Raw genomic sequence first — 23,048 nt, forward strand, 5'->3', positions numbered from 1 at the left:
TATGCACGGGATCCGGGGAAGGACCGGACCACAAGGGAATAGCCTTTTACTAAGAATTTCGGACGATGAATAAGAAAGAATCAGACATCTGAAAAGCCTTTTACTAAGAATAAACTTTGAAACATACCTAAAAGTTAATCATATTGAACTGACCACCGAAGGATGTGGTGCAGTGGATGAGGATGTCCCTCCCTTAACCAGAGGTCTCGAGTTCGAGCCCTAGGTATGGATAAATCCTTGGTAGGGAGCGCTACCTCCCGAATGGGGCCTTACCCGGCGCGAATCCGGATATAGTCGGACTCCAATGCAGGTACTGGACACCGGGTGAAAACCAAAAAAATCATATTGAACTGGTGATTGAAAAAATTGTTTGATTAAACAAAATCATCATATCAAAGCATAAAATTTAAACAGTTAGACTGATTCTGAACATTTTGAAAATTGTGAAAATTGTACAAAATAATATTAAAAGTAAAATCGTATCAAAGTTTTTGAAACGTCTCAAAATGAAAAAAAAAATTGACAATGAGTCAATAACAAAATGAAATTCTACAAAAGCTCGAGCAATTATTTTAAATCACTATCAATGGGCAACAAGGAAGAATTCAACTGATTTGTCGACAACAAATAGTCGCCAGTTTCAGAATTGAAATATTCAATGAGACGAAAGATGATAAACACATGGATTTCTGTTAAATTAAACTAACCAAAGTAGTCTGTACATTTTGCTTCTCTATCTTTATATACAAGAAAGCTGACAAAATGTACCTAATATACCTAAGAAAATTCACAGCTGCAGCTATATATGTTTGGTTTTCCTGACTGATGATAAAGAATATACAAAACTAACTAGGGATCCCCTCTACAAGCCCGGTCAGTTGAAACTTCATAAACCTTTCCCTATTTCAAGCTGTCTGCTACAAAAGGTAATACATTTCTGTGACACTAACTAAAATCTGTTTTTCTACCTTCAGGATGGAGTAATGCAATGTCTTTATCTGTTCAACAAAAGAAACATGAATCAAAGAAAGATTGATTTATGAAAGAAACAGTTAAAAGATATCCTAAGATATATTGCAATGTCTTGCAACAAGCTTGCTGTTTTTGGGATGTGTACCAATTTACCAAATGAAGAGTTCACTTCCTCCGAATTTTCAATTTATTTTCTATCTTGATCCAACTGCTATGACAAATCATCAGAACAACATGTTTTATCAATAGCCATTTTGCAGTTAGCTTTTGCAATATTCTTTTGCTCTATGGCTTTCGCCACTGCTGAATCTGCACGTTTTTTCTCTTTCTGCCACCAGTTGCTTCTAACATCTTCATACTAGGATTTCACCAACTCACTTTGATTTTTCTTTTCTTGTTTTCTTTTTAAAATTTTCTAAAGCAACCTTTCAAGATCACTCCTTTCTTCATAAGCCCTAGTTTTCTCAACCTTCAAATTTTTTTCGTAACTCAGCCGTTTTCCTTTCTTTTTCAGTTTCTTTTTTTTTCTTTTTTTTGTTGGAGAATCCCTGAGGAATAATGGAACACGGTTACTAAAAACCCATTATTTTACTCAGGTTCTTTTCCTTTTCTTGAGCAGGAGTAAGACGATACATGATAAATGTTACAGTCAAATATAACAAAATGAATAGCTTAATTAAAAGTTTTAATTTTCAGTAAATGTTTTTAATACTCCCTCTATTCATTTTTATATAGCGATGTTTGACTGGGAATGGAGTTTAACAAACGAAAAGACGACTTTTGGCACATACCATACAGCTAGAATTTGTGTCATTCTTTTCAGAACAACCAAAAAAGGAAAGAGTGCTACATAAAGTGGAAAAGAGAGAGTAACAAATAGTAGCAATTTAGTGTTTAGCAAATACATATCGATAATTAGACATTCCCATAAAGTTTGTCTTAGAGGGTGCTCTAGCTAACAACAATAAAACCAAAAGTTATGCATATCACCCACTGAAAACTATACTATAGCAGAAGAAAAATTACCTTAAGCAGGAGATGATTTTACTAGCTTGGTAGACTCGCCAGTTAATTCCCTTTTGATCACCTTCAGAATCTCTATAATCTGCATTTAAGTAAGCGACATGTGAATAAGGTATAATATTAGCCCCATATAAATGCAATTGCATGATTCAGAGGTGAAGCAAGTTTATACTGGAAGTAGCTCCCCCCCCCCCCCCCCCCAAATACCCGATTATCTTCAGTGGCAGAGCAAGAACAGTAGGAGTATAGTCATTTACCCCTCGTCACTGGACCTTTAGCCACTGGTTTGTAAAAGTTTGCACATGCTAACAACTAGATACCCAGCTAACAACTTATCCTTCGATTGGAAGGAGTGACTACTTTATGTTCAGATGCAAAGGACAGATTTTCAAGTGTGCAGCCTATCTGACATACTTGAAGCATATTGGAACTTAGAGATGACTATTAGACACATATTGCTGAATCAATAAACCGGACTAATACTAGTCTCACAGGAATGATAACACATATCTTTTAAGACACGATTCATCTTACCCCAGGATAATGCTGCAAAACTGGCGAGTAATGATCAAGTGCTATATAAATCTTCTCAAGTAGGCTTAAAAGTGTATCCACCTCATCACCCAAAAGATCAACCTGAATGTACAAGAAACCTCTTAGAAAAACTAGGTAAACCATAGTAAAACATCAAAAAGTTAAAGCATGATGCACTTTTGTAGTAGGTTAAAACAATACTGATGTGGCATTTGAGCTACGGGTTGAACAGTATTTTTGACATGGAACATAGATTTATATGTGAAAAATCACATATTTCAACTAATATCAGATTCTGACCCCATAATTTAAGAACTACAGTGAGTTCAGTGCTAAGAACTTTAAAGATCGAACCCATCAAGTTCAAATTCTAGATCCACCTCTGGATTTAAAAGCTTATGTTTCAATTAAAATTATTGCATAGTTAATTGCTAATTTGCTATTTATCAGCAAAAACTACAGAAATATAACAAAAGATGCATTTTATGTAATTGCCTCAGCCTCGGCCAATTGAAGGTCTGAACATCTTCTGTCAAGCCTTTGTTGGTATAGTAGAATTGTTCTTCTCAGCAAATTTGCCTTTTTAACAAGAGAATCCAATTGAGAAGACGAGTGCTCAAACCTGAAAGTATTACCAACAAATTGCGTTAGGTCTGACTGCAGATAATCCAATGTAAACTTCGCAAGAGTCGTGTCTTCTAAGCAGAATAAGGTTTTGAATGTATATGTTTACCAGTTAACCGAAATTGTTTACGTGATCTTTTTCCCACTTTTTCCCCTACTAGAACTGAATGTTTATGCCAATCTTACCTAGAAACATGACGGCAAATGCAAAACACTACCAATACTTCTGAAACAAAAGTGGAGCTAGAATTGATCACCCAAAGAATACACCACAATTGATATATCGATTGAAAAAGATACACACACAAAAGCAAATAGCAACTAAAGAGGTTTGTAGAACGAAAAAATTGATAAAGCAAAATGTCCATTTTCTTCTTTTTATCTTTTAGTTGGCAGATGGAACAAAACCAAGTTAATTATCGGAAGAGAGCTAATTAAAAGCAAAGGAAGCCTAGACCATTAAACTTCTGGATACGCAAATATGGGACGAGAAATGAAAAGGTAGAAGGATATATCAGTTAATAGGTCAACAAAGCATAAAATATCCAATACTATGGATATGGTGACACCAAAAACTAAACCTTTTTTCAAAATAAGGAAATATGCAGGTTAATAACTATCAAAAACAAGAAAGATTTAAGGGAAAAGATGAAAAGTTTTACACAGCCTCTCAAGCTATTAAATCTGTGGAAATTTACCCCCTTAACTAGTTTTTGTGGCACTATACCCCTTTTCCCACATGAAATGCACATCAGTCATTTTGTTAGACAACCATTAAATCTGAGGGCAAAAATGTAGTCAGTTTTTTACTCCTTCCTTCTTTTTGATAATAGAGAGAAGATTATTTTTTTTGAGAAGGAATAAGTAGAGAGAAGATTTAATTTTTATTCCTTCCTTTCTTTTCTCCTGTTTTGCGCTTTTCTTCACCTTCTTCCTTCTCAACTTCATCTCCTAAACACACTGTTCCTTTGCTGCCAGCTCCCTGATAGGAATTTCTAACCTAGTATTTATTAATTTGCTAAAAGCCTTTGGCTAAGTTGTATCTAGTTTACATTGTGGAATATTTTGATAGGTTGAGAAAAATTAAAATCTAAAGTAAATAAGCTTTTGATTTGCTTCATTTACTCCAAAATTAAATGGCAGCCCCAAACTGCTTTTGCTAAGGAAAGCTTCCACATTCCGTCAATCCAGCTTTTCCTTCTCATTAGTGTCTTTCATCCCAGTTGCCATGCCAGCAACTTTCCTCCCAAATTTCCCCAGCTTCAATCGCTTGTGTTGAGCTTGGTCCTTGCCTCCTTAGGGTGGAATGGACGCCATTTTTTGTTGGAAAAGAGAAAGGAGGAGAAGGCATGGGGCCATAAAAGCTTGTGTGGGGGCGGGAGGGAGGGGCACTAGCAATGTAGAGAAGAGGAGAAGAAAATAGAAAAAGAATTGGTGCTACTCAAGACATAGATCTTATCAATTTTACACTAGTATCATTGACTTGTGAGGTACATGAGGTCTAGGCTCTTGTTTTGAGAGAAAAAGCTAACAAAAGGGGGAGATTGCTGCAATTTGAAAAGATGAAAGGGCACAATGCCACAAAATCAGATGAATTGGTAAATTGCTACAAACAAAAAAGTATAACGGTCACCAGAATAGCATCCCTTTATTTATTTTTAGGTCCTTATGACAAGAACAGAACACAGGTGTTCTGAAAACAAGTCCATATCAGTGTTTGTTTTAGAAAGTAGTGTCTTACAAATGTTATGTTCTTGGTGTAATCTGCAGTAACTTTTGGGTGTTCTTTTGTCAACCTTTTGGATTCTCTGCGTATTTGAAGGGACAAAAAGCCTTTCTGTACATATTGGCACTATGATATTCCAATTACTTATCGAAATGGTTAGGGAAGCACTGACCTGGCATTATTTGTTATCAAACTTCCTGTCACTCTGCATTCAAAATCAGCAAGCATCTTTGATGATTCATTTATATTACCAATAATTGTTTCCACCTGCTTTCTTAGCTCTATTTCTTTTGCTTCAAGTGAGGACAAAACAGTCTGCCTCTCTTCAGAGATAGCAAGGGCCATATCTTCCCTGTGATTAGCTTCTTTTAACTCCTCGGCCTTCTCCTCAAGACTTTTATTTAATTGTACTGCCTCCTCTTTCAATACTACAATTTGCTCCAATGCTTCTGCCAACTGGCCTTTTACTACATTTACTTCTTTGTTGCACCCAGAAGCTAATGTTTGTTGCTGACTTGCAAATTCTTTCACAGTATTTAACTCTTGACACACCTGCTCAAATTGCTTCCTCTCTTTTGCAAGAGCAGCTGAAGCATCTGTTGCTAACCTTTCCTTTTCGTTCACAGACGTTTCCAGCTCAGAAACATTTTGCTTTAGCCTGTCCTTCTCTTCAACCTCGAATTTCAATTCGTTTTCCATCTGACTAACTTTGGTCTCAAGAGATATTCGAATTTCTTTTTCATTCAAATACTCACAATACAGTTCTTTGAGAATGTCTTTAGCCTCCTTGATGCCTTCACCGAAAATCACTCCACAAGTTTCTTGCATAATCAGGCACTCCAAATCTAAATCTTCAATTTCAACCTTTCTAGTACGTCCAGCATCAGTATCACTACTATCATTAATCATATCAAATCCCAAGTTTAATTCCTCAACTTCATTTCCTGTCCCCCTGCTAAGATCCCTTAGAAAACAGGTATACACTTCTTCCCTTACAGAAGCTTCTATGAGTGACTGTTCCATGGCTACATTGAGATCTCCTATCTGTTTTAGCATGTCTGCTTCCGCCAAAGAATGTTGCAGCCTCTTCTCCGTAGCATCGGAAACCTGGGACAAAAGGGACTTAACTTCATTTTTCTTATCTCTAAGCAAGTCTCTGAACTGGTGATTTTCAGAAAGAAGGCTATCAAGCCTATCCTTCAAGTTACCGAAACTTAGAGTCTCCTGGGTAAATGCAGGATGTTTTTCATTCTCCACAAGAATATCATCCAATTTGAATATAATTTCTGGAATCTTCTTCCTTAAAACATCAAATTCACCCTTATCCTTTTTGTGTGGCACAGCAGAGCCTCCTCTAAGCTTTAGATAATCTGCTCTTAGAACAAAATATTCATCGGTTTTCTTTTGCAGAATGGACTCATGGTGTCTCTTCATCTTTGTCAGTATATTATTGAAATGGTTCACTATTTCGTCTCTTGACATGTGCTTCAATGTGGCAGCATCAAAGTTCTCAGGTATATCAGTCTTAGAATCGCCCATCTTCTCATTTCCATCCCAAACAGCTTTTGAAGAAGTCACATGCTCACTTGATGTCTTGCGTGCAAAGAAATCAGCATCATGCAATCCATGGGAAATCATATGCCCTGTTTCTGAACTTGACAATGACTTTAAAACAGCTTCCAAATCCGTCCGTAAACTAGAGATGTCATTCAACTTCTCATTTCGGTCACCACATAATTGAGCATACTGGTCCCACAATTTGTACTCAAAGTCTTCCTGCACAGTCCGAATTACACTGCGCATTACCATGGCCTCAAGCTCCACTTCAGTGAGATGCTCCTCCTGCCACTGACCAAGTGATGTCTTGGACAATTGTAGCATATCATCCATTCGCTTAAAGATGGTTTCCACCATCATTTTCAGGTTATCTATTGTTTTGTCCACCTGATCCCAGATTCCAGAATCCTTCTCCTGAAGAATACCTTCTAGTCCCACCATCTCAGAGCGAGGGCTGATGTTCCTGATACAATTGGATCCTCTAACCTCATAAATACTCTTATTCAACTTCTTGAATTCAGCCTTTGCCGAACTTCTTAGCCCATCAAGAAAGTCTCCCATCTTGTCATGCTCCATAAAAACATCTGATAGACTCAAGTGTTTCCGAAATTTCATGCTTTCTAGCTCATCCTGCAACGTGAATGACCCAAGAGATTCAATTTTGCTAAGACCCCCATCATGAAATTGCAAATACTCCTTCAAGTTGGTTAATTCCATTTCCTTAGCAGCTAGCCTCTCAGCCGCATCTTGCTCCACAGCAGTCACCATTCCCTTAATCACCGAGTCACTCACCATCCTCGATACCATTAAGCTGTCATTGATATCTTCCCAATAAGTATCAAAATCCTCCAATATCTCATCACCCAAATTCTCATTTTCCTTTCCACCATTAACCATGTTCTCAAACCCACCGTTTGTCATTCCCTCGAGGTCATCCTCATCGCGTGATTTTATACCATTCCCATTACTCACAGCCCCATTCTCTAATACCTCTGGACTTCCCATAACACAAGCATATCTGCAAATATTTTTCCCAATATTAGAAAACCCACTTAATCATTTCATTATCAAGAAAAAAACCACTTTAACCCAAAAATGTTTTTAACAAATTAACCATCAAACAGACGTACCCTACGCGGAAAATGCACTGAAACCCAAAATGATGGAGGAAGTGAACACACTCAAAGCTAAATTAACACAAAACTCAACAAATAAAACAACTTTCGAAGTAAGCAAAAAAGTTGCCAAAAATTAAAGAGCAAGCATAATAGGGAAAAGGGTGTTCAATTATTACAACAATTAATTAAAGCAGATATTTATATAAGAAAAAAGCTTAAATGTGTGAACTTACAAGGAAAGAACTGATATTATCCTTCAAGCAATAAAGATACCAAAAGAGCAATAACAAGTTCAAATGGGTCTTTGGTAAATGCTAAGATGTATGAGAGCTCTTGAATTTTTCTCAGAGTCAGTGGAGTATTAGCTTTAGGGTTTTGAGAGAGGAAGATTAGAAGGAGAAGGTTGGGGGGAATGAGCGGGAGTGATTACATATAAGAAATGAGGCTTAAATTAGATGATTTACACAAACTGCCGTCGCTTTTTAGTTTTGACTGATTTTTATTGGAACGTTGATTATGGAGTTTGATTCCAATAAGAAAAATAGTTGGATTTCGTGGAAAGATGGTCATAGTACGTCAATTAGGAAAACAATATACACTATTATATTATATTAATTAAGAATAAATATTGCACTAAACTGTATAGATGATGATAATTAATTATAATATGTAATTCTGGTAATAATTTATTTTTAAAGGGGAGTGGCCGAAGAAATGGGGAAAGCTGCAGAGAGTCCTAAGAAGTGGTTGACCGCATTTATAATTTGTTTGTATTTGGATAAAATTAAAAAATAATAATATCATTTTATTGAATTTGATTTTTCTTTCATTTTTTTTACCTTTGATTTTTCTTTCCTGAAAAGTTGAAATGGATATTTTGATTATCTTTACTATATTTTCTATCAATACTTTTATTTTCTTTAACATTTTCATCTTTCTTCTTTATTCTTATATTTATAAATTTACTTTGAAAACGTTTTTTTTAGCCGAGTTTCTATCGGAAGAGTCTCACTGTGTACAACTTATCTTTCCCCGACCCTCCACTTGTAAAATAACACTGGTATGTTGCATGTTAGAAATTGGTAGTCGGAATCAAACTCATTTTTAAATTTTTGCTAAATTTTCTTAACTATTTTGGCAAAAGAGGTTAAACTCATTTTTTAAATTCCTTTTAAAATATAATATATTAAATTTATAAATTTGAGTTATTTGCAATTTGAACCCATGTATTGGGGGCAACATAACTTATACAATGTTTGGTAGCCTTTAGTTATTTTGTACAAAATTAAGCATAAGTAATACCATGTTTGGTTGTCATTTTACAATTCTACATAAATAATACACGTATAAGTTATGAGCCAATCTTTGTATTATTTTATGCGGGGTAAAAGATGGGATAACTAATATATGTATTAGTAATACATGTATAAAATATTAAAATAATAAATTTACCCCTATTACTTTACACATAAAGGCCTCCTTCGATTAATTGATTTGTATCAAACCCTTTGGACAGTACCCATGCCTGACTGCTAGGCTCTTCCTCTTCTCAATCTATTAGAGACAAAATCAGTAAATAAGTATTTAACTTTAAATTTTATATAATGTGTATCAATTTCTAATACAACAAACCAAATATTCAAAAAAATAATCCCTACGTAACTAATTCATGTATAACTAATACATGCATAACTAATCCATGCATTACTTATTTCTGCATAACTAATACATGTATAACTAATACTTGCATAACTCTAACCCGCAACCAAACGACCCAATGTATGTGTCTTTTTCTATTCATACCTTTTTCAACTATTTTCATATTAATCTTTTAATTCCTTGTAAAGACATTAAAAGTATAATTTCATTGGTTACAGGAGAAAATTAATAAAGTTGAATTAAGAAAAAATATTAATTTAAATTAAAAAATAAAATTAATATTGAGTAACCGGCATTTTCTCTCTTCTCTCCCAACAAATTCAAAGACATAAACCACCATGACTCATCACAATATTATTCCGCTTAAGTTACTCGTTTCTCCTCCGTTAAAACACACATACTCTTTAAAACATTATAGATAAATGTAATAACTAGTATAGTAGAAAATAGAAAGAAGACAACAACAACTAATTTGTTTTATTGTTAAAGCATACCTTTAGTCATATAGAGAAAGACTAATGGCAGTGTTATAGCACGTTTGACCAAGCTTTTTACTTGGTCAAAAGTGATTTTTTTTCAAAGTTAAAGTGCTTGATCAATATTTTTGAAGGAAAAAAGTAAATTTAAGAAGAAGTAGAAATAAAGCCCGTTTGGATTAGCTAATTGTAAATAGCTGATAAGCTTGTAGTGCTGAAAATTTTTTTTAAGTGATGAAACTGATTTTTAAAATAAGCATTTACGTGTTTAGATAGAAGTGTTGAAACTGATTTTTAAAATAAGCATTTACGTGTTTAGATAGAAGTGTTGAAACTGATAATAAACAGTTGATGTGTTTGATTAAAAAGTTATGATAATCTATTCTTTTGTTAAAATGACTAAAATACCCTTGAATTTTTTTCAAAGGATTATAAATTAAAAATTTCTTTATAAAGAAAAGAATTAATAATGAATATGGAATGAAGAGAAAGTCAACAAATTTATTTTGGGAAACGTATTTTGTGAATTAGAAAATATTATTACGGATAAACTAGTAAAAGTGTTGGTCAAACTAAAAGTGCTTATAAGCTGAAAAGCCATAAGTTGGAGGGAGGGGGTGACCAACTTATTACTTATGGCTTATTTTAGCTTATAAGCTAGTTTGACCAGCTTATAAACTTAGCCAAACACCCTCGTGGTTTATGAGAGGCGGAAGAAAGTAACTTCTCCCCCTAAACAACTTTTTGAAAAGTACTTTTGAAAAAAATACACTTAGAAACACTTTTAAAAGCTTGGTCAAACACTAATTGCTGCTCAAAAATGCTTTTCAAATTGATTAGCCAAACACAAACTAATTTTCAACAAAAGTACTTTTTTAAAAAGTTTTTGCAAAAAACTCATCTCAAAATATGCAGATTTTAGAAACTTGGCCAAATAGGCTATTAGTATTATATAAATCGATCCAAATTCATTTTTTGTTTTTATTCCTTTTGTATCATATTTTCATTTTTTTTTTTGCATGCCAATCTTGTGACGATGGCTCAGGGGCGGCTCAACATAATATGGGGCCTAAGGCGAAAATAAAAAGTGAGGCCTTAATTTTTTTTTAATTATTATTATTTACTCTTGACATTCTGCAATCGTTTTTGTCATCATCTAACTTAACTAAGTTAGTGACTTGTTCATCTACAGAACATTCTACTACATTTTGTTATTTAGTTTTTTCATTGTTTGTCAAAAAATTGTCAACGGCGCTCTTTTGAGATTTTATTAAACTTTCAACTTTTCTTTTCTTTTGGATTTTTGAATAACCAGATTCATATTTTTTTGTTGACATATTTATATTCTAAAAAAAAATTAAATAATATGTATGGAGTAAAATTAATAAAATAATAAATAATAAATAAAAATAATACTAGAAATTAGAATGATATTATCCAATGACTGATTCAAGAAGTTTGAAGACTTTGATTACAAAATATCTAGTTGTTGGCTTGTAGGAGAAAGAAAGAAATCTAGTAGAATTGTAGAAAAAAGATGAGCATGAATAAGAGGAAGGAAGAAGGTATGTCTCATATATGGAATATCATATACGAGGAGTGAAATGAAATTGTGACGTTGGGATTTACTTGGGAAGAGTAAAAAGTAGAATTGTCAAATCAAATCAAATTGAAACCTATTTTTCTACTATGAAAAATACAAAAGTACTATATAATATATATATATATATATATTATTCCTAAAAAATGGCCCCAAAATTGGGGGCCTAAGTCACTTGCCTTACCTCATACAATGTCAGAGCCGGCCCTGCGATGGCTATGCATTGTTTGATATTAACTTACATTTTGCAGGTTGGATCTCTGTCTTCAAATAATCAATTGAAATACTGATAGATGAAATATACACAAACTGCAACGGTATCTACATGATGTCTTAGTCAACACATAAAGAGAGGAAGACCAAAAGCTAATGAAATATAGCCATTGATCGATAGGTGGTCAGAGTCTGAATGGAAGCAAAACCCGAAAAAAAGTTAAGTTGGAAAGTAAGTAACATCGGCCTACACAAAATGTTTTATAAGCCACAGAAGAACGAAAATAAATAGTTGTAATTATCATACTTCTAGATAATAAATAGTTTTAATCAATTAGTTTTATTGAATCTTAAGCAAAATCATGTGCACAATCAACGCGTCAGGAGACAATATGCGTGTCAAGTAGTGTCATTTTCTTGTACGTATCCGTTTTCTCGCGAAGCGGTGTCTAAGGAAAATATGGTGCATCAAAGCCTTTCCATTGTATGGTGCAACTTTTTGTATTGCATTTTTTTTTGAATTTGACGGGATTTTAGTAGCATTACTTTTTAAATCATTTTTACTTGATAGTTCAAATTAAATCTAACCATTAGGGTTTGTTGGAGATCAAAAGAATCCATTTTTAGCAAATTTAAAGGACAAAAATTACCAGAAATATGTTTAAGAAATTATTTTAAACATATTCCAAAAAATAAAAGGACTATTTGTGTTATTTCATCGGGTACTTTTCGAAAACTTGTTGAAACACCCTCTGCTATTATAAATTCTCAGAGGGTTTGTACCAAAAAAAGGAGCAACCAGCGGCTATATCTCTCTCTTTCTCTGTTTCAGTACGCAGCCTCCTCTCCAACTCCACTTGTATGTTTTCTCCTTTCTCATTCTCTTCTTGTTCTCGTTTTAGCTGATACTTTGGTCTTTGCTGTTGAATTTTTGGATTTTTGTTTGATTGGAATCCAATTTATATGCTGAAACTCTTTTTTGCTCTTTTCTACTTTTTGTAGGGGAACTTATTGTTAATTGCTGTGAATCATAGTTTCCGATGGTGAAGATAACTATGAACCGTCGAGGTGTGAATTTTGTCTCTTTTCTCCTTTTTTCCGCTTCGCATTTTCCTTAAATAGTTTGGTTATGGTTTGATTTTTAAGCAACCATGTGTGTGGGCGTATTTGGTTTTGAAAGAACTGTTTTTAAATAATATCTTACGGAGAACAAGGCAGCTGATTTCTAGATTTTTTTTTTTGCTGCTTGCTTTCAGTGACAAAATTTATGTTTTTTTCTTTTGAGTATATAAAAGGCTCACAAGTTGGACTTCAAAAGCCTCATTTTGATGAAATAAATTTTTATAGTGAATGCTATAATTCTATTGTTGAGATTGCTCTTAAATGTTGTAATACTTAGCTCTGTCTCTTTTTTGCTATTGGAAACCCAATTTATGTGTCGAATCTGAGTTTTGTAATTCTTTGGCTGTTTGATTGATCTATAATGATCTGATTTTATCACTTTATAATTTTTGAGTATATATTATAGGCGGTGAGAAATTCATTTTTTTAATTGTAAGGGCTGAATTGGTTAGAATGGAAAAGGAAAGTACTGGAGAGGAAACATTTGGAGTAAGATAGTATATTATTGGGTTAATTGCACTGTCGGTCCTTTACTTTTCATTCCATTCCTTCATATTCTTTAAAGCATTGTTTGGAGACTGGGGATGGAGAGAAAGGAAGGGTAAAAACAGGTTTTTTTAATTCCCTTTGTTTGTTTTAGTGTCTTAAAAAGAGGAAGGAAATGGAGACCAGAGGAAACTAAATGTTATCTTGGGCACCACTAGTTTCTACCCTTGGTTTTTTCTCCTGTTTACCCTTTGCTTGTTTCCCTTCCTAGTTTGCAAGCATATGTTGCATAATTTTTTTGGCTGTCTTGAAGGGCGTCATTGACACTTAAAGCTTTAGGAGCGCTATTTGCTTTTTGCACTTTGTGCTTCTGATGACTACTAGCATCTGTTTCTCTTTTGATTCCATTCTGGATTGTAATGTCACTTTGGACTAATAATTTGTGGAATTGTGGGGCAGGTCCAGTAACTAAAATGGCAGATGAGGAAAGCCCCAATGTTAATGAAGAGCCGAATCCCAAGCCGAAGCACAAGGGAAAACATGACAAGCCAAAGCCATGGGATGATCCAAGCATCGACCATTGGAAGGTTGAGAAGTTTGATCCTTCCTGGAATGAGAGTGGGATGGTTGTCGTCAGTTCCTTTTCCACTCTCTTCCCTCAGTACAGAGGTTTGGTCCCAAAAATATATTCTCTGCCCAAAAGAAATTAGCGTCTGCTTTTCTTAATGAAAAGCTCCAACAGTTGCACATCTTGTTTGTACTCTATGCATTAGAGTGTAAAATTCTGCCTGAAGCATATGAACTTTTTGTTCGCCAATATTCAGGCACATGATATGGTTAAACTTAACTTGATGTTTTGATGATACCAAATAGAAGAAAGGGCAGGCAGTTGCTATGTCTATTGGTGCACTCTTTAGTTACTTCTTTCTTCAATGATTTGTTAATGAGAACTGACAACACGAGGTGCACTTAGCAGGTAGGGATTTCAATGAATCTATTAGTTAATGCCTGACCGAGTCTCTCCTTATAAATTGTAATCTTACTTGATGATGTTTGCATTTTAACTTTTTCTTGATAAGTATGCTTTTCTACTTCTTTGTTAAGCTATCCATGTTTCTTGTGAACCTATAATAATTGAAACATTAGTGTAGGATATGTAACAATTGAGCTTTTTTATCAGAGAAATATTTGCAAGAGTGTTGGCCTATTGTAAAAGGTGCCTTGAAAGAGCATGGAATTGCTTGTGAACTTAACTTGGTAAGTCATTCTGACCCCCCCCCCCCCCCCCTCTCACACACATTTTCATTGCTGTCTATAACTATTAGAATACTTCTAGAACTATGTATTATTTGTTAACCGGTAAGGTGCTAACTCGTATCTGCGAACTTGAGAACCAAGGTTGCTTAACTCTGACTCATGTATTTTGGTGAGAATTAAAATTACTCTGTGCTAACTCTAGGATATTGCATTCCTGAATTAAAATATTAAATAGTGTTTAACGTCATTATCCTGAATTAAACAGTATTAATCCGGAATTAGACCTTATTGACGGGGGCACCAGGCACCCAAACTCTGGCTTAACATTGATTCTCTTGGAACTCCCTGGGGAACTAATATGAGGGGCTTTGCCTAGGGCGGTTCAACTGCGCATACAATAATGAGTGTGCAGAGTTGAAACGATGAAATCTAAGTTATCGTTGAAATCTTTTGGATTTCCTCATTCAAAGTGGCTATAGATAAACCTCCAAGTTTTTAACAGGAGTCTTGAGTTGCTCACATTGCTTTTGTTAAGCATAGCTTTTTACGAAATCTATTGTACTTATTTTACAGCACTCTCTTATTGCTGAAGTTAAATACTTACCTTTAACAATAGAAAAAACAGTGTTTAAGAATCTATACTTATGGTGTAAGGATCATATGTTAGACAGTGTGTCACAATTTTGAACTTTTTGGACAGCATGGGACATAGTTAAGATTTGTAACCCTTTCCTCTCGTACACTTCTCAGTACCTTCTTGGTACTTATTTTAATGAAAATTCTACGTTACATTATCCAAAAAAAAAATATCTTGAGTGCTACTGGGTTAAGGTTGCTATGTCATATTTCAACATCTTGTTTAGTTGTTATCTACTTAATATCAAGTGATGTTAAGGTGAGGCTTTGGGGAAAAAGTTACCCACATAAAGAAAGCATGTATATCTGAGAAATTTATTTCATTGTTAGGGGGCTTTGGAGAAATAAGTATCCTACATAGAGAAAGTATGTAGAAAAGAAGTTTATTTCGTTGATAGAGGTTGTATTCTGGTAAGCGATTCATCTGGTAAGGAGATTAGTGGAGCAGTACAGGGAGAGGAGGAAGGACTTGCATATGGTGTTTATTGACCTTGAGAAAGCGTACGATAAAGTCCTGAGGGAGGTCCTGTGGAGGTGTTTGGAGGCTAGCGGCGTTCCGGTAGCGTATATTAGGGTGATTAAGGATATATATGATGGTGCTAAGACTCGGGTGAGGACTGTGGGTGGTGACTCAGAGCATTTCCCTGTTGTGATGGGGTTGCACCAGGGATCGGTTCTTAGCCCGTTTTTATTTGCCTTGGCGATGAATGTACTGTCGCGACACATCTAAGGGGAGGTGCCTTAGTGCATTGTATTTGCCGATGATATAGTGTTGATTGACGAGACGCGAAGCGGAGTTAACGCGAGGTTTGAGGTTTGGAGACAGACCTTGGAGTCTAAAGGTTTCAAGTTGAGTAGAACCAAAACAGAATACTTGTAGTGCAAATTTAGTGACGGGACCCATGAAGCAGACGTAGAGTTAAAGCTTGGTGCTCAAGTTATCCCCAAGAGAGCTAGTTTTAAGTATCTCGGGTCTATTATCCAAGGTAACAGGGAGATTGACGAAGATGTCGCACATCGCATTGGAGCGGGATGGATGAAATGGAGGCTCGCTTCCGGTGTTTTATGTGATAAGAATGTGCCGCCAAGACTTAAGAGAAAGTTTTATAGAGTGGTGGTTCGACCGACTATGCTGTATGAGGCTGAGTGTTGGCCAGTCAAGAACTCCCATGTGCAAAAGATAAAAGTAGCAGAGATGAGGATGTTGAGATGGATGTGTGGGTGTACCAGGAGAGATAAGATTAAAAATGAAGTTATCTGGGACAGAGTGGGAGTAGCCTCCGTGGAGGACAAGATGCGGGAGTCGAGGCTGAGATGGTTCGGACATGTTAAGAGAAGAAGCGTTGATGCTCCTGTTAGGAGGTGTGAGAGGTTGGTCACGGCGAGTTTGAGAAGAGGGGAGAGGTGAGTAGATAGGACATGGCACTGCTTCAGCTCACTGAGGACCATGACCCTTGATAGGAGGGTGTGGAGGTCGAGGATTAGGGTAGAAGGTTAGTGAGTAGTTTTTTAGTTGCTCACCGATAGTCTTAGTAGCACGCATGTCCCTTCATATTCTTAGATTTTTATTGCGTTATGTGGTTGTGTTCGCCTCAGGTATTGTATTCCCTGTTGCTATTATTTGGTACTACTTATCTATTATCTCCCTCTTTTTCTTCTCTCTTCCTTTCTTGGTTTTCTTCTTCTTCTTCTCACCCTTTCTGAGCCGAGGGTCTATTGGAAACAGTCTCTCTACCTGCATTAGGTAGGGGTAAGGTTTGCGTACAGACTACCCTCCCCAGACCCCACCTGTTGGGAACATACTGGGTTTGTTGGTGTTGTTGATAGAGGTTGTATTCTGGTAATTTTCCAAGTTTCGTGATTTGTCAGCAACTTCAAAGAGCATCACACACTATTACCTTGACTGTCTATTACTTTATTATTCCTTTTCCAGAAATTTTTTCTGACATTTCCTCTCTGATGAGCACTAATATTAGATCTGCATTGTTAAGTTGAAATTTTCACACCCCTGTAAAGAGTTTTTGAATTTTGTTAGCTCCCTGATATTAGCATAGATACTGATTTGGAGCTAGCCTTTTGTTGTTTGACAGGTTTTTTGCGCTGTTAGCTCCTTGTAGGAATTGTTCTAGAGCTTAGCCTTTTGATCCCTTTTGTATTTATGCATCTTCTTGATGCCTTACTAATGCAATTTACTTCATAAAAAAGTCGGCACTTTTGCAAGTTGTATTATCTGTTTCTTTTATCTTCTGTTGCTGGTCAGGTTGAAGGCTCCATGACTGTTTCTACTACTATGAAGACAAGGGATCCCTATATTATAGTAAAAGCTAGGGATCTTGTAAAACTTTTGTCAAGAAGTGTCCCTGCTCCCCAGGTTTGTATTTCTTTTATCCCTGTTGTTTCTCGTCGTCGCTGATTCTCTTCTTATTTCGCATGCTAACATGCTTGGTTAGACTTTTTTTTTTAATAGTAATAATCAGTAAATAGCCTTGTTTTAGGAGTGAGCCCTTGCTTCAGTTTATGGAATAGTACTCACCTTGTTTCAATACCAGGAAAGGCTTGACTTTTTTATTATTATCAATAAACCAGGAAAGGTTGGACTTGCTATGCATGTATCACCTTGTTTCAATGCATGGATTACAAAGTTATTTGCCATCCTATATTTATTTTGACCAGTGGTTATCTTACGCATAATCGCAATGGTCGTGCAGTGGAAATGGTTATAAAAAAAGTGTGTTAATAAGTAAATACCCAAAATTTGTAGCCTCTAATGGTCCACGAATTTCCCGAGACACTGTTATGTGATATTTGAGAGTTAGGTGTCACTTTATTTGCTCATCTGAACAATTCATCTTCTTTCTGTTTGGATTTTTGTTTCACAGGAAGCAAATCTGCACTCAGCTGCCTATTGCATATTGTTCAATGTCCTTCTATTCTACTTTTCTATTATTTATTTTTGTTTTTCATTTTCCGCCATCTGTAGTATAACAGGAGAAGCGAAAATACATTCATTTATTGACAAATGTTTCGTTCTTGCTCCATATAACTTGTCTCCACTGGAATTTGAATGTTAAGTTGTAGGATTTCTTCACTATTTTTATCTGTTTTTATCATTCAATAGTCTCTTCATCTTTTAGTTAATTTCAAAAGAAATGTGCTTTTGCAGGCTATCAAAATCCTGAATGATGAGATGCAATGTGATATCATCAAGATTGGCAGCCTGGTTCGCAACAAGGTGGGCTATGCTATCCCTACTTAAATTAAGTACATGTATTCAGTTTCATTTATAATCTGGTGGATGATCTTGATGAGAACATGCATTAATATAGTTGTCAAACACTTTGTTGAACGTTCGTAGAATCAGAATGCTCTTTCACTCTATATACACACTTTTTGATAAGTATGCTCATTCACAATATTACATATTCTTTTGACAAGTATGAGAGGACTAGTAAGCCCCCTGTCACTCGACCGCACGCCTATTTGTTCACCCAGCAGCTATTCCCAAAAATATGCCTTGAAGAGACTTTTGAACCTCTGCTCTCCTTAGCATGAGATTTATTTCAAGGTTTGCCTGTCGACCATTTCTTTACAAACAACAACAACATACCCAGTATTATCCCACACCGTGGGGCCGACCATTTCTTCACAAAGGCATCTTGAATTGTTGCACTGTATGCAGTGAGTATGTTTCCTTTTGCCTTGTTGGTTATCACTGTTACATAAAAGGTACTAGTAAAATGGATATTATTTCTGAACTTACAAGATATATTTAAGTTATTAATTATATTTCTTACCTATAATTTTTGGGAGATTTGTAACTCAAATATGAAATAACATTAAGCTTCCTCTTGATTAAAGACTGCTTTCTTCCCCTAGATTACATATCTTAATTTAACTTTGGCTGGCATGCATATTAATCTAAGAGTTGAAACTTAAGATTAGTTCACTATAAATCTTGGAACATGTGGGTGTCATTAGTTATCCCTTTTAGCTTTTTGTTATTCATTATAAAAAAAATAGAGATAAGTTGTTAGCAAGATGTAAAGGTGAGATAAGCTTTTGAGAAGTACAGTGCATGATTGGACTAACTCTTGCTTGAACTAAATGGTGGTTTTTGTAGAATACTACTTCATTTCATTTTATATGACTGTATTTTACTAGGCATAGAGTTTAAGATGTTAATTTGACTTATATATTATATTAGTGGCAGTGGAGAAAATATTAAAGTAGTGGCTGCAAAGGAAGTTCCATAGGAAAGACCTCATATAAAAGTTCAAAATGTGAATGCTTGAGTGTTGTGTAAAAATCGTATTGTTAGTTGAATAGTGTCAAACATTTGGAATGTCCTGGACAAGTAAACAATGGCATATAAATTGGAATCAGGATAGAAAAAATAGTGATAATAATGGGATGTAATACTCATTGTTAGATAATGAATTTTGTTGGTATTCCTGGTCATGTGCATTTGGTTGGCGTTGTCCAAATTCATGTTATTAAACTTTTTTTTTTCAGGAGCGCTTTGTTAAACGCAGACAATATCTTGTGGGTCCCAACTCGTCAACTTTAAAGGTTGGTGAATTGGCTTTTGCACCATTCTCTGACAATTGCAATTGGTTAGGAGAACATTCTACTGCCAGTGTTATGTAGGACTGAGCCAAAATACCATTCTCTTGACTAAGGATCATTTTGTCAAGGAGTATTTTCTGATTTCTTTGGACCACGCTTGAACTGGAGAGCATTTGTTTCTGTATTTGCTTACCTGTTAGAATGATTTATTTATTCATAGTGAATGGCCCAACTTCCAACTGGAAGATTTTCCCAGAATATTTGTCTTGAATCAGTAATATGGATATGTAATACTGAACTGCCAAAAATTAAACTGAACAGTAGATAGTTTATCTGATTGTGGGTAATAATTTTACTGCTCCTTTACATTAGTAGTTAATCATGGGTATTGCCTGGTAAATGGATGACCCTTGACCAGAATCACGTAGGTTTAGTCCTACCCCCTACCTGTGCCAGCCACTCATCCAGACCAAATCTGCTATAAAACGTAGAGTTATAGATTGCTTGAATGTTGGTGAATATACTGACACATCATGCTGAATTATTACCTTCTGCCATATAGCTTGATATGTATCACTTTGGATGTAGGCCCTGGAAATTTTGACCGGCTGCTATATTCTTGTCCAGGTATACCCATCTGATAACTTGCTTTACATGTAAATCTCAAATTTAGTGTCCTTTTCATTTTCTTCTTTTAGGTCAAAGCTTTGGCCTTATTACTGACTCTTAAAGTGTATGATATAAAATATAGTTGAGAACAAACCTGAATCTTGCCTAAAATTGACTAGGGAAACACGGTTGCTGCTATGGGTTCCTTTAAAGGTCTAAAGCAAGTGAGGAGGATTGTAGAGGACTGTGTACTGAACAAAATGCATCCTCTACATCATATCAAGGTAACCGAGCCTGATTATAAAATTGAATTTTGTAGGGTCTTCAACTATTTATTACATATGTTATGGATAAAAGGTCTGTTAATGCACTTCCCCTGACGTATCTCTGTGACCGTAGATCCTCATGCTGAGGAGAGAGCTTGCAAAAAATCCAGCTCTGGCCAATGAGAACTGGGACAGATTTCTTCCGCAGTTTAAGAAGTAAAGCATCTTTGCATATGGTGTTGGAGTCGTATTAACTTTTTATTCTGCAGTTCCAACTACAAAGCTTAAATATTATTTTGTTCGTTTTTGTCCATTCAGGAAGAATGTTAAACAAAAGAAAGTTAAGACCAAAGAAAAGAAACCATATACACCCTTCCCACCACCTCAGCAACCTAGTAAGGTGAGTTATCTTTTTGGTTCTATAAAAGGTCACTTTTTGTCCATTTATTTTGTTCTCTTCTATATCTCTTTTATGTGTAGAGTATTATTCTAAGCATCATATACTCTCTGCACTACATTTAAGTGCTGTGTAAATTGTCATTAGGCAATTATTGGTGTGGTGTTGTAAATAGTAATTCTGCTGTATCCTGCTACTGCTTTGCTCGCTATTGTCTCACTGGAGTTTGTGGTCTATTTATTTTTATCTTTAAATTTTCAATTGTCTCGTCTTCTCTTACAGTGACAGGGATTAAGATATATCGGCTGTTAATTTAATCTAACATATATAATCTTTTTGATTGTAGATTGATCAACAACTGGAAAGTGGTGAATACTTCTTAAGTGACAAAAAGAAGTTAGCAAAGCAGTGGGAAGAGAAGCAAGAAAAACAGGCAGAGAGAGTTGCCGAAAACAAGAAAAAACGGGAAGAAGCTTTTGTTCCACCTGAGGTTTGTATTCACATAATCTCATCAGGGCATTTTTATTTTGCACTCCGTATATGCATTTTCTGTTGAACATTGTTTGTATGCACTTTTACAGGAACCAAAAACACATAACCAAAACGTGTCCAATGTGGATAAAGATGACGTCACTGCCATGGCATCGTCATTGAAGGTAAACAAAACATATGATGCTCTTCATAGATGTATTAAAATATGCAGCCTTCTGTGTCTGGACTTTGATTCTTGGATTGCTAATGATTTGATGCATTCATATTGGTCTTGCTGCAGAAAAAGGCAAAGGAGTTTAGGAAGCAAAAATCAATTGACAAGATCGATGCGGAGGAATTTATTGCAGGTTCCAGCAGGCCATCTAAAAAGAAATCGAAGAGCTCTAGATAAGGAATACTACTTAGAAAGCCTGCTTGTGCTTGTAAAACCTGCAGCTGTGTAAATTGCTGTGTTGTCACTATCTTGTATCTTCCTTCGGCCACCATGTTGACGTTAGAATTCTGGAGGACCTTCCCATCCATGCCTGTCAGCTAGTCTTAGTATCTGGCGATTTTGGAAATGGGGTCACGCTCTTTTTCCCCCTTTGTTGTGATGATGGGTGAGGTCCATAGTTTTGCTCTGTGTACTGGCTCTGATAAATGTCGTTGCTTTGTGTTACAAATAATTTACTGACATGGATCAATTATTCTTCTCTCTGTACTTATCATTTACTCTTTTGGTTTAGTCTTTGTTTCCAGTAATTCTTCATCATCTCGTCTGTGTATGGATAGGGAAATGTTAGAGCTTCTTTACTTGCAACATAAGAAAGAAACTGCCAGCAGCACATCGATTCATTCCTGATCTGTCAATTAGGTTTAGTAAAGCGCAGATAACACAAAGAGCTTACTTGTTTAGGAACAAAAAAAACATAGAAATCAAAAAAGCATAATTAATGACTCAAGGCAGTAGAAATCAAACTTCAATGGGAATTTACAATCTCAATGTAAATGAAACCTTGGTAAATTGCAGCAAATTTGTTCAACAAATCATCAGTAGTCATTGAGTAGAAAGATTTCTGCCATCCACTTCAGGATCTTTTGGTTTTTCCATCGAGTATAAGTGCATGTATTATTTTGTGTAAGGGTTGGAGATATAAAAGCAGCCAGGGAAGTAAATCAGTTGCAATAATTATAACTTTTATTTGAAGTCAAAGGAAAGTTTGTCTTGAACACGTTGCTTAATGATCATTTCAAAAGTATACTGTGAAACACTGTGGATGATTATTATTAATCTCCTTCAGCAATATTATCCACATCTAAATTAGTTTGTTGATCATGATTATTTGTCAAATAATGATGCTTTGTGGAACCAATCAATGATAATAACATACTTCTAATTTTTTTTAATGTCACCCCTGAATAGCTTGTTGTAACTGGCTAATTGCACATATAGTGTAAATATTATTTATAACATTAATGTATATAAGTAATATCCTAAATAAAATGAGGCTATAGTTTCAAAAGAAACCAGTACTATAATTTTCGGACCAGGAAAACACTAGGTAAACTGACAACAGAAATCAATAAAACATGAAGCGGTGTCCTGCTGGAACATGGAATTAATACACCAAATCTTATAGAGACTAGAAGCCGTCTAAATTACATGCACCCAGGCGTTTCACTAATTTGTGACTGCGAGACTCATCTTAATTGCTAATCCCATTAATTCATTTTGT

The 23,048-nt window shown here is 35.3% G+C and overlaps 2 protein-coding genes across 3 annotated transcripts; one reads left to right on the top strand and one right to left on the bottom strand.

Annotated features, from left to right (window-relative positions):
- Window positions 1-671: 671 nt before the first annotated feature.
- LOC104085529 (WPP domain-associated protein-like) lies at window positions 672-7,932 on the bottom strand. Its single transcript, XM_009589585.4, has 6 exons — window positions 7,788-7,932; window positions 5,052-7,454; window positions 3,025-3,151; window positions 2,530-2,631; window positions 1,999-2,077; window positions 672-998 (listed from the first exon to the last, which is right to left on the bottom strand). The coding sequence occupies exons 2-5, from the start codon at window positions 7,439-7,441 to the stop codon at window positions 2,000-2,002; spliced, it is 2,697 nt and encodes an 898-aa protein (XP_009587880.1). The 5' UTR covers window positions 7,442-7,454; window positions 7,788-7,932; the 3' UTR covers window positions 672-998; window position 1,999.
- A 4,290-nt stretch (window positions 7,933-12,222) lies between these two features.
- On the top strand, window positions 12,223-22,057 carry LOC104085531 (KRR1 small subunit processome component). 2 transcript variants are annotated; one of them, XM_009589587.3, is made up of 14 exons: window positions 12,223-12,361; window positions 12,505-12,570; window positions 13,570-13,779; window positions 14,291-14,367; window positions 17,264-17,374; window positions 18,167-18,235; window positions 19,516-19,572; window positions 20,158-20,196; window positions 20,358-20,462; window positions 20,578-20,660; window positions 20,763-20,844; window positions 21,188-21,331; window positions 21,423-21,497; window positions 21,614-22,057. In XM_009589587.3, the coding sequence occupies exons 2-14, from the start codon at window positions 12,543-12,545 to the stop codon at window positions 21,722-21,724; spliced, it is 1,191 nt and encodes a 396-aa protein (XP_009587882.1). In that variant the 5' UTR covers window positions 12,223-12,361; window positions 12,505-12,542; the 3' UTR covers window positions 21,725-22,057. The 2 variants fall into 2 exon arrangements, with proteins under 2 accessions (XP_009587882.1, XP_070051503.1); XM_070195402.1 differs by lacking the exon at window positions 12,505-12,570 and having other exon boundaries at window positions 12,255-12,361.
- The last annotated feature ends 991 nt before the right edge of the window (window positions 22,058-23,048 follow it).

The sequence above is a fragment of the Nicotiana tomentosiformis genome, chromosome 2 (genome assembly GCF_000390325.3).
Source record: "Nicotiana tomentosiformis chromosome 2, ASM39032v3, whole genome shotgun sequence".
In the NCBI taxonomy this organism is placed as follows: Eukaryota; Viridiplantae; Streptophyta; class Magnoliopsida; order Solanales; family Solanaceae; genus Nicotiana; species Nicotiana tomentosiformis.